This window comes from Equus przewalskii, chromosome 3 (assembly GCF_037783145.1).
Source record: "Equus przewalskii isolate Varuska chromosome 3, EquPr2, whole genome shotgun sequence".
Taxonomy (NCBI): Eukaryota; Metazoa; Chordata; class Mammalia; order Perissodactyla; family Equidae; genus Equus; species Equus przewalskii.
The window spans coordinates 33,263,453-33,274,920 of record NC_091833.1 but is presented as its reverse complement, the minus strand read 5'-3'; the positions used below and the strand labels follow the sequence as shown (position 1 = coordinate 33,274,920).

Genomic DNA, 11,468 nt, shown 5'->3' with positions numbered 1-11,468 from the left:
ACTTTCCTGATGTCACACAGCAAGTAAGGGCAGAGCTAGGTAACTAGCCTCTGTCTGGCTAATTACACTCTGGACGAAGCTGACATACTCCTCCCCCGCCCCCACACCCGAACATCAAATTATTGAATGGTAATGAATCAATCAGACATTAATGAGAGGAATCTTCCCCACTTGTAGGTGTGTCTAGAGAAACGTGGAAGAGAACAAAGAGTAGATGGTGACCTGCAACGTGGGAAAGATGCGTGACACCAGGATGCCAGGACAGGCACGATATTTATAATATTTTACACTGCACATGCTAGGGACCTGAGTCATGGTTTAGAGTTCGTGTTGTCTAAGGTGATGTGGTCTTGTGCACACCAAGATGTCCTCCCTCCCCTCTTCCGAGAGGCCCAACCTAGACACTGCCTGGGGCTGAGACGCTTCGTTTGTGCCCTACGTCCTCTGGACTTGGGCTGGAGGACGTCCTCCTCAACGTGTCGGCCGCACATTCTAGGAGAGTAGCTAGCACCAAACAATTTCAGGATGCTACCCAGGGAGGGATAACTTTGTTCCAAATGTTTGACAAACTGATACAAATCCATGGATAGTCACACGCAGCCCCCAGCAACTCGGCAAGTCCTTTCCAGGCTCAAAGATGTGAAAGCAGAGATGGTAGGGCCAGGCGCTGGGCCCTCGGGAGCTAGGTCCAGACCCCGCCCGGTTAAGAGGGTCTCAGATTAGGATCTAGAGCCACCTTCTCTTGGAAGCTTGCCAGATAGCAGAATCCAGTCTCCTAGAATTCCGGGTGCAGCCGCCGGTGTTGTTGGAGATGTCCTAGTCTGGGTTCTTGGACATCAACAGTGTGGTCAGGGCAGCTGCAGCCAACTGGCCCTGGAGGAAGGACCCCGCTGTGCCAGCCATGTTCTGTTTGCCCCATCCCCACCATGGTGCATTTGGAGCCCCTCTCTGCCCCTGCAGGCTGACCCCTATGGACCGCATTACCTGGGCCCCCTGCAGGCTGGACCTCTGGTGGCATTCAGCCCATGAGAAGTATCAACAGGAGGCTGGAAGATGGGAGGGGAGACAGGTATGGTATTTTGCCTCAGCTCCTGCCTGTGCCAGCTCCATATCTGCACCCACATCTACCCTTGCTCACCCCGGGGGGGAGGGTGTCTCTTCTCCTGGCCCACTCTCCCATAAATAGTCCTTCCACCCTCGTCTTTCCCAGTGGCCCGTCCAAGTGGGTTTCTGTTTCCTCCAGAACCCTGACTCTCGTGCCTGATGGAAAAACAAGTTTGGGACCAAATCTTCACCCCGCCACCTCCCCTTCACGCTCCCTCCTCACTGGCGGGGTAAAGAAAGACACCTGACTTGACCATGTGCCCCCGGGACTCACGACATGTTCCCCCAGTCACCTCCAAGGGGGAGAGCTGAATTTTGTGCTTGGTCTCAGCTGCCCACCATGGTGTAAACCCTGGGCTTGAATCCACATCTGGCCTATGAGTCACTCATTTGGTTTGCCCAGTGCAACTGGCATATGGACACCATTGGAAGAGACCCCCCAGTTCAGCCCAGGCCCCCACTCCCTGTTGTGCCACCGCAGGTCGTTGTACACATCTATGGTATCTGCCTGACTCTGGAGAACCCCGAGTTTGGGGCCTCTGGATAAGGCACGTGCAGTAAAGAACTTGCCATTGGCTATTCAGGCATTTTTGTAAAAACTGCTTGAAATGTGGATTAAAAGAATTCTATTTTTCCAACAAACTCATGTCCTTTAATTTTAATAATAAACTTTGCTTATCATCGTGTGTATTTTTGACTCTATGGAAGCAAGACGCCAGCCACTGGGAAGATGGGAAGGACACGGTTCCTGGAAACGTCCCCCACTTTTGCGATGTTAACATTAGCTTACCAGTGTCTGGGCAGACAGGCTCGGCCTTCGGCTGTAACAATGACATCACATGTGGCTAATTCTTTAACCCACACACAGATATACACTGGCCGCTCTGCATGAAATGGTGGAGACCACACATGATTCCTTTTCAGAGAGACCCAGTTATATCCACAAATGGCAAAACATGTCCTGCCCAGGTTCTGGAAAACCTTATGGGGCATTTCAGATCCAGGAGGCCGTCAGCTTCCCCAGGAGCCAGCAAATAGCCAAGGCCAGACTAAGCAAACGGCCTTTGCAAAGTTCTCTCATCCTTGGAAAAATCACGGACATAAACTTCTCAAAGCCGATATGTCTCCCAAGATCCTTTTATCTAAGTCTTTGTTAATTTCACTATAATAAAACAAAAAAACAAACTATCCCTGACTTGAACGACATAGAAAAAGAAAATCTTCCCCAAAGTATCAACACTTGGGTTAATTTCAAAGGATTCAGCACTTGATTTGAGTCCATCTCTCCCACTTATATGCAAAAAAGCTTAACTTCTGAGCGTTCCTATGTACAGAACATACATACACACACAGACGCATATGCACACACATACAAGTATACATGTATATACACATACATATATACACTTATTTATCATTGTACACACACCTGCCATGCCCCCATTACGATCAGCAGGCTCACCAGTGTGTATGTGTGTCTGTGTGTTTTACCAGGGCTTGAACCAAGATCACTTACGGGAAACAGACTCTGTTCCCTTTGTTTAGATGGGAGCACAGAGGCATACCTTCAGAGTGCCTAAGAGTAGAACAAGATAGTTGCTTCTGATTTACCCCAAATATAGCTGAGATTTTGTTTGAATTAAGAGTAGAAATCATTTCTTGGTCTCGTTGATCCATAATTTGGAGCCCATGGTTAAATCTGGAAAATTAGAAAAACTATTTGGATTACTAAGACTCAAAACCCCTCTTTCTCCTCAGTAGGAAGGAAGATGCACAGAATTGTAGAGATTCCATAGAAAATGACCCCACCGTACATTTCTCCTAGCTTTCCTAAACCAGATGAATACGGGGATCAGATAACAGAATTTATCCTTATGTATGTATAAACACCCTTACCAAATAGATACATACTCCTGCCTTTTTTCTGTGCCGTAAAAATAGTGTTTATACTATACTTTTTGGAATTGCAACTCTAAAATACTATCATACTATCCTTTTAAAAGGCAGTATTAGATTATTGGCTTCTCCAGAAAACAGCCATCATAAATTAACAAAGCACACGAGATAGCAAGTCAAACACGAGAAGAAAAAATTAAAAATATATCCTATACAGGGGAATTTTCATCTTACTTTCTGACATCCAAGCAGCATCCACTAGGCTTTTCTGCTCCTGCCCCTACAGACTGTGTGTGCACCTACTGTCGGAAGCCAGGGCCCCTGGAGATGCCGACAGCATCCCAAATATAGCCTGTGCCCTCTTTCCTGTAACACTCGTTGTTTATCCCCTCCAATAATCCACTGAGCCAGTCACTGACAGGTTAATGAAAAAAACAACTTTATTCACAAAGGCTGAGGCTTTGGGATAACAAAATATCCAATGACAGCCCTTCCAGCATATTTTAAGTTAATCACAGCGAGCCTGGACCTCCACAATGGGATCTCATCAAAGCTCTTAAAATCACGGACGCGGACGCGCTGCAGCTCACCAAGCATGCCCCCAGCCTGGGTAGAATGAGGTCAGGGAGATATGCACCCGTCAGCAGCACACAACTTTAAGAAGGAACCCTCAGAAAGTCAACTCTGTGCCTACTAATTACTAAATTATTATGCTTGTCCGAAATGTCCTTTCCAACATATTAACCAACAGGCTCTCTGGATGTAAAGTTTGTGTTCATTTTTATAGAAGTCCTGGAAACTACTGAAGAAGTAATTTTGCAGACCTATCTCAGCCAGTCTCCAAGACCTCATGACTCGCTGCGCCTTTCCCAGAGCGAGTAAGACTAAAGTAACGTGGGGGTTCAGGAACTCAAAGTCAAAAGCCCCAAAGCAACCAAGGAGATACCCTAAGAGGTTAGACGCATTTCCCAAAAGGTCCAAGCTGAACTGAACAGGGCTGGGAAAATCTCCACGTTCTTAACCAGGTCTTTGTTGCAGACCCCTGCCTTCCTGCCCACCCCTCCTGCCAGACTTCCAGTCACCTCCCTCAGGTGTTTATTTAGCCGCAGGCCCTGGGCCTGCTTGGTGGGGGCTTGGAGGGAGGAGCCAAGTTGCAGGCAGGGATGCAGTAGGCTGGGGATCTCTGGAAGCTCCATGCTCTCTGGGTTCCACAGAGCGGCCTCCCGAAGACACCAGCAGAGGCCCTTGCTCTTCTGGGCCCTAACCCATCTCTCCCTTTACCTGCCTTCCCTGTGTCTGTTTCACCCAACTTTTTGGATTAAATGCAGTCTTTCACTACACAACTCTAGAAAATGTAGCAAAATCAATCCTAGATCTTGAAAAAGCATGGAAATTGAAAATCTTACGTTGTCTGAGACACCGTCCCTCCCCCTCGCGCACTTCCAGTGTCCCCTGAAATCTTTTGATCCCTTAAAAACAAAAGCAAAAAGACAGGACCACTCCTATGGTTGGTAACATGCATTGGAGAACGTGCGTATTGACTAATGAGCTGTTGTAATGCAACAAAATGCTATATTATGTAGAGTGCACCTTCTTAGTAGAAGTTGTTAATATAGACGTTTCCACAGGGCGATTGTTATAGTAAAAAGAGTCAAGTATTTAGCCAAAGAATATAGGATGTTCCCTTTACTGTCTAGAAAGGAAAAAAGAGAAAAACTCTATTTAAAATAAAAGTGTGGTTTCTCAGCTTCCACCTGGACATCAGTCCGAAATCCTCAGGAGGCCGTAGATCTGCCAAAGAACCTGAAAAACAGGGGTCACCCTCGGCGTCCCCACAACTGGACTTCAGGGACAAACCCGGCTGTGGGTAACCATCCCCACGACGGGCTCAAAGCCAAGGCCTGGGCCACAACCACAACTGAGCTGGCGACAGTCGGACCGTGGCTCTCAGACTAAAACGACCACACTGAGTCCGTCTGTCCTGCCCTTGGGCTGTGTGGGCCCTCCAGTGCCCCGGCCACGCAGGACTTGGGGTGGGTATCGGAAGATCACACCATCAGACTGACCTAAGGTCAAGGAATTCTTCTGCTGGTGCTGTAGGAGGTCTGAGTTGCCCAAGTCCCAGCTGGTGAAGGGTCTTTTAAATCTCCAAGACGCTCCTGGTTCTGGGAAGGTCTCCCCTGGTGGAGGTAGGCCAGTGAGGGTGCTCACCTGAGCGCAGAAGTTGGTAACACTTCCCAGGATCCACATGTCGGCAGAGGAAAAGATCATTCTTTAAAAACGTGACTCCTTCCCCCAGCGGTGGGAGCCGTGGTCGCTCACAAGCAGCTCAGACCAGGACCCGGGACAGACCCACGCCACTGCTGGCTTTACTGGAAGGGAAGCACCGTGTCGGGGAGCTGCAGAGGGAAATAGGAGAGGAAAGGGATCCCGAGCTGGTAAAAGCCTCCCTGGACGTGTGGGTCGAGCATCAGGGAAGCGTTGAAAGGCGGACGGAGGCTGGAGGAGGTGGCCAGAAGCGAGGCGCCCAGACAGCCACCCGGCCCCTGCTTGGCGCCACCCAGGAGCTCACCCCCTCCAGCCGACTTCTGGCCCTGCCGGCCCGCCAGGATGCTGTCTATGCTGAAGCTCTTGGATTTGTCGGAGCAATTCGGAGAGCTGCGGGAGATGCAGCGCCGAGGGGACCCCGGGCCATTCACCGTGCGCGCTGGCTGGCCGACGGCCACGGCTGCTGCGCCCTGGACAGCGTCGCCTGCGTCCACCTCTGGGGACGCGGGCCTGGGCCAGTGCAGGGCCGCCGGCGGAGAGGCGCCTTCCCGCAGGGGCGACGGGCGCACGGGCTTTTCCTCGTGGCGGGGGCTCGCGGGCACGGGGCGCCCTGCCCCGTTCCCCGCCTCTGGCTGCGCCTCTGCGCCGCGCTCCTGCGTCTCTACGCGGGCTCGCTTGGCCTCCGGGGCCCCGGGGCCCGGCTTGGGCTTCCTCTTCCGGCGCCGGTAGTTGCCGTTCTCGAACATATCCAGACAGCGAGGGTCCAGCGTCCAGTAGCTGCCCTTGCCCGGTCGCCCTTTCTCGCGGGGCACCTTGACGAAGCAGTCGTTGAGCGAAAGGTTGTGGCGGATGCTGTTCTGCCAGCCCTGCCGGTTGTCGTGGTAGAAGGGGAAGCGGTCCATGATGAACTGGTAGATGCCGTTGAGCGTGACCCTCTGCTCCGGCGCGTCCTGGATCGCCATGGCTATGAGCGCGATGTAGCTGTAGGGCGGCTTCTGGGGGGGCTCCGCCCGGCCCGAGGCGGCCAAAGCGGCCGCGGGGGCGAAGGCCAGAGGCAGCCCGGGTCTCTCGGGGCCGTACAGATAAAGCATGGGCGAGGCGGCCAGAGCAGGCAGCCGGGGACTGAAGAGGTGGCTCATGGCGAGTGGGCGCCGGCGCTGCGCTCTCCGCGACGCAGGGAACCCGGGCGGCTTAGGGACTGCGCCCCGCGCCGGGAGGGCCCTCCGGGGGAGCCCGCCGTGCGTCTGCCTCCTGCTCTGCCGCTCTCCCCCGCCGCTCCGCGCTCTGTCCCTTCTTCATGGCTTTAAAAATGTTAAATAATTGTTGTAAGTTTGCTATTATATGTTGACTTAGCGCTGGAAAATAAATTGTCTATGATAAACAGTCGTTGTGTTCTCAGCCCACCCACATTAATTAAAATTTCATTGCTGAAAAACTCCAAGCTTTTCTCTCCACGTGTCTTTTTGATACCAGCCAATCGGTTTCGGGGCTATTCCTTCATTTGTTTATAGAATTAGTCTGTTGATAAGTCCGCCCACCCAAGTTGAATCAAGCTGTGTTTATTTGGAAAAATTTCCGGGCACCCAATATATAAACGCACTGATCTGATGTTTGAAATATCACGTCCACCCCTTGACGCTGTAAGCACACACAGTCAGTGAGGCAGGATGTGGACCGCGATGGCTCCGCGCGGGGTCTGCCGGGCCAGGAAGGAGAGGTGGAGATGGGGGGGTGGGCGCAGGGCTGAGTTTTACCACTTGCCTGGGGGAGCTCCGTAATCCCTGGGCCTCCCACAAAAGGTCTTCTCTTCTCGCAGGCTTAATAGGAGATGGCGAGATGGCACAGTCTCATAAAATGCCTTCGGAGGTCTTTGAAAGCGTCTAGCTATTTTAGGAGGGAGAGGCATGTCTGAGAGATTTGAGAGTCTGATGAGAAGAGGATGCAGCCCTCTTAGGAGAGGGCATCCTCCACATGCCCTGCAGGAGTCAGGGGCTTCCTAGGGGCCTACTATCGCATAATGGGCAAGCCTCCCCCTCCAGGGCCCCCTGGGGACCTGGGGAAGAGGGCTCCAGGAACCCAGCTTCTCTGAGGCCAGTGCTTAGGACTCTGGGGAGCTGCAGAGGGCTTGGGGTACCTGGTCCACAGCTCAGTGGAGGGAAGTTTCAAATAAACCCATTTGGAGAGTTCAGGGGAGGAAACTAAGGTCTCTCTGATGGGGCTGAGGTTGCAAGCGAGGAACACCATAAAAGGGGAATTTGGCAGCTGGCGCGGGAGAGCTGGTATTTGTGAATGCGGGTCTCTTGCTTTATATTCTGCGCTTTCCTGTTTATACCAAGGAGGGGGGTTATAACAACTTTACAAGTGCACGCAGCTGGCCCGTGATTACATTAAGCATTTGGGAAGCCTGGTGCTCTCCCCCCACCCACCCACCCACCCACTCACTCACTCTGGGTGTAAGCACCCCCCACCCCGCCCTATCCCACCCCCCACCCCCGTTTTACATTTAGCCACGTCACAGTTTGAATCAAAATCCCTGAATGATGCTGATTCGGAAGGAGGTGTCCCTCCTCCCACTCCACCGCTTTGGAGAGGCATTGGCGTGACTAGTTCCTGTTTATGATCTCTGAATTCTTTTTAAAAGGAAAAAAAAAAAAAAGAAACACGGGATAACTGAATTAACGTTTCATTGAGTAAATCGTGCCTCGATGCCGATGCCGCGGAGAAGAGGGAGGGGTGAGGACGGCAGGTGGGCATAGAAACGGCCCACCCCAGCGCTCCCGCCCGCCGGGAAGGAGAAAGAGGCGGTAAACGTGCGTGAATGGGGAGGGGGTCGGCCGATGCTGCTGTCGCAGAGAGAGGACACCACGCTGGGGACCGGTAGCGGACTCTCAAGCCACCTCTGAATACGGAAAAGCGAGGAGGTTCCCCTCCAAAATGGGGAATCCGGAAAGTAACATGTGTTTGGGGGTTCCGAAGAGACCGCAGGGGAGGGGGGACGTTTGAAATACCCAAATGGAAGTCGCAACCAGGGTCGAAAAACCGGTTTGGGTGCCGGCATGGCTTCAGGGAGCGCAAGGCCAGGCCCCGGGACACCTCCAGGCCTCCCTCCACGGCGCTGCATTTCTAACTTAGGCCAACCGTTCAGCCCAGCCTGGCCCCGGCCTAGGTCTTAGGGATGGCCCTCCAGCCAGGAGGGGGCGGGGCGCTGTCTTCTCTCTGGCCCTCACTAGAGCGCCCCTTCCAACCGTGGGGTGAAAAAAGAACCTCAATGCCCGCGCTCCTGCAACCCGCGGGTCCCACAGTCCCCGGGGTCATCCAACCTCTCCAGACCAGCGCGTCCCCAGCAAGTTCAAGGTTGGATCCAGTTCGGTCTCCAGCCTTGGCGCCCGCTCTAACAGACCCAAAGCAAGAGATGAACGGGTGTCCCTACGCACTCCCCCACCTCCGCGCTCGGAGCCCTTCCTGGAGCTTCCTGGGCACCCGAAGTCCAGCACGCACATCCCTGCCTCTCCACAAGGCGCGCCGCCGCAGCGCTTCTTCTAAACTCTAAGGCAAATCCGAGCTTGAATTCGCACAATAATAAACACCGCCCAATTTGGGCATGGGCCGGACGCAGGCGGAGACACGCGCGGCTGGTGGGCGGGGCACTGATAGTAAAAGGGAAAAAAAACCCAAGTTCTAGTTGCGGTCTGGAGAGATACATCCAGTCCCGCGCGCTTGCAGAAGTTTGCAAAGTCTCCGGGAGGTTCCAGCCTTAGAACTCCAGAATGACGCCCCAACCCGGCCCCTCTGGCAGGGTGCGAATCCTGGGTTCCCAGGTGAAGAGTTTGTAACTTGAGCCTAGGAGAGGCCGCGGTAGGAAGGAACCCCGTGCGGGCGCGTATTTCCGGGGAGCGCAGGGCAAGAGCCCCTAGCGTCCGAGAGCGGATGCGCCCTCGTGCGGAAGCTCTATCCGGTGAGGACCCAGCGGAGCCGAGGCCCGGTGGGGGAGCCGCCGAGCCTGGGAGACAGCCCGGGCAGAGCGTGTCCCAAAGAGCCAAACGGGGACCCTGAAAGTACCCTGCAAGTTCTTGAGTCTTCAGACCCCAGAAAAGAAGTCAGTGCCAGCGCAGCGCCCCACCGGCCCGAGAGAAAGACCTGAGCTCTCCCGCCTGCCCGGATGCTCCAGGAAGGACCGTAGCAGTTCCATCTCTGGGGCCCGAGCAGAAATCTGGCTCAGCGTGGGATGAGGGCAGAGAGTACCATTCCCCACCCACCCCACCCCCACCTCTCGGGGAGAAGGTGTGCCCCTTGGGCAGGCTGGGCGGAGGCCAGGCACCAGGCCCTGGGACCAAAGAGGCCTCAGAAAAAAAGGCTGGGGGCAGAGACAAGAGCCCTTCACACTGCTACCCACATCAGGGGCATCTCCCCTTCCCCTGCTCCCCCCTAAATATGAAAGCAGACACTCAAGTTAACGATGTCTGCATCATCTTTCCAGATATCTACATCACTTTTCTAAATGTGGAGACAGTTAATGGAGTATATGTATATGTACACATGTACAGGAGTGAATGATTCCACCCTGTGTGCACTGTGTCTGCAAACAGTGAGGGCGGAAGGATGCAGGACTTACTCAGCCTGGGCACCCTGCCGACAACCTGAACACATCTGAGGCCATGATAACAACAAGGATAATATCGACGACTAAGATGTTTCCAATGCTAACATGTGCTGGCACCGTTCTAATGCTTTCCCTGTATTAAATCACTCCATCCTCACAGCCATCCTAAAAAGAAACAGAAATCTTTATCATTCCCATTCTGCAGACCAGGAAACTGAGGCCAGGAAGTTCACTCGCCTCAGGTCTCCTGTGAGGAAGTGTTGCCAGGGCAGGAAACAATCACATTATCACAGCTGCTGTGTGTGGAGGCTAAGGGCCCTGTGGAAGTTCTCTCTCGAGAACCCGCTCAGCATCCATGAACGCCAGGGGTGATGGATTCGCCCGTTTTACAGATGATGAAACAGGCTGGGCACAGAGCACCCCAAGACAGTGGAGGTAGTAAACAGCAGAACAGGGATTGGAACTCACGTGATTTCTTCGGAAGGTGGACTCTCTGAGGTCTGACACCTCAGGTGTCTGCAGAGGCTCCCGGCGATGTGTCAGGAATAAACAGATGGAAAGGGGGCCCTCCAGACAGGAGAGGTGTGTGGCACCTCCAGAGCTGGGACATTTGGGGCATTAGATGTAGGAAATCCAAGTCGTCACCAACATCCTACCCAAACCCAGAACACTCTCCTCCTCCCCCTCCTCTCCCGCTTTGAGAGGAGGGGGAGGAGGCTCTCCTGCCGCTTCTCCTGGGGAGGGGGCCATGAAGGTGAGGGTGGGCCAGTCAGCTGATGCTGAGCAACCCCAGAGAGCAGGGAGAATTTTCCAAATGACTGATTTCTTTAGCACTCACCTTGTTCCCAGAAATGATTTAAAGGGTCTAGACAGGGGTAGTTAGGGCACGGCCACTGCCCTGCCCGAGTATCCGCATTTAGCCTGGTAAATATATGCAGTTAATTGAGACCAAAGAATCCTTTCTCTTCTGTTGTCCAGGCAAGTCCTAACAGCCTACAGTGAGTCTTATCCACGGGTGGGCACCATCAAATGCACTTTCCCAATGTGTATTGGGTTCATTAATACTCTCGATAACCCTATTCGATGATCCCACCATGTTCAGTTGGGAAATGGGCCCAGGGAGCTTGAGGTAGCATGCCCGAGGCCACGTGAAGCCTCAGCTGGCCTGTGTGTAGGGCCTGAGTTGGTGCATGTGGGTTCATCCTAGAGAGAAAGACTCTGTGGGGGACCCTGCCCGTAAAAATATCTTGGAGGCAGAGAGAGAGTCCCCAAGGGGCGGCTGGAGGAGAAGGCCCAGGGCCAAGGCCACTGAGTCAGGGGTCAGAGGGGCCCCTCTGGCCTCCATGACCTCCCACCCTGGGTGGGCATGTAGAGTGAGCACAAAGCTGCACCCCAGGCCCCCGAGGGGGGGACGCCACCTCCATGCTCCCCAACTCCATTCCTTTAAGGGACCTGCAATGCTGGCGAGCTCGTCAATGTGTTAAGCCCACTTCGCTCCATTTCAGCTTTCACACACTCACAGCCCCAGGATAAAGTGCCCACGAGTCTGACGCTGGGAAAACCCAAACCAGGAGAGACGCATTCAAGAATCCAACTCCGA

At 53.6% G+C, this 11,468-nt stretch overlaps 1 protein-coding gene across 5 annotated transcripts; it reads right to left on the bottom strand.

The window, feature by feature from the left end:
• Positions 1–3,422: 3,422 nt before the first annotated feature.
• On the bottom strand, positions 3,423–8,843 carry FOXL1 (forkhead box L1). Of its 5 annotated transcripts, XM_070612455.1 has the most exons (4): positions 8,711–8,821; positions 7,030–7,152; positions 5,573–6,569; positions 3,423–5,399 (listed from the first exon to the last, which is right to left on the bottom strand). In XM_070612455.1, the coding sequence occupies exons 3-4, from the start codon at positions 6,405–6,407 to the stop codon at positions 5,275–5,277; spliced, it is 960 nt and encodes a 319-aa protein (XP_070468556.1). In that variant the 5' UTR covers positions 6,408–6,569; positions 7,030–7,152; positions 8,711–8,821; the 3' UTR covers positions 3,423–5,274. The 5 variants fall into 5 exon arrangements, with proteins under 5 accessions (XP_070468556.1, XP_070468554.1, XP_008514968.2 ...); XM_070612453.1 differs by having other exon boundaries at positions 3,423–6,569; positions 8,711–8,816; XM_008516746.2 differs by lacking the exon at positions 7,030–7,152 and having other exon boundaries at positions 8,711–8,816.
• Positions 8,844–11,468: the final 2,625 nt, after the last annotated feature.

Excerpts from the sequence above, each read along its gene's own strand:
- FOXL1 (XM_008516744.2), bottom strand. The coding sequence starts at position 6,407 with ATGAGCCACCTCTTCAGTCCCCGGCTGCCTGCTCTGGCCGCCTCGCCC.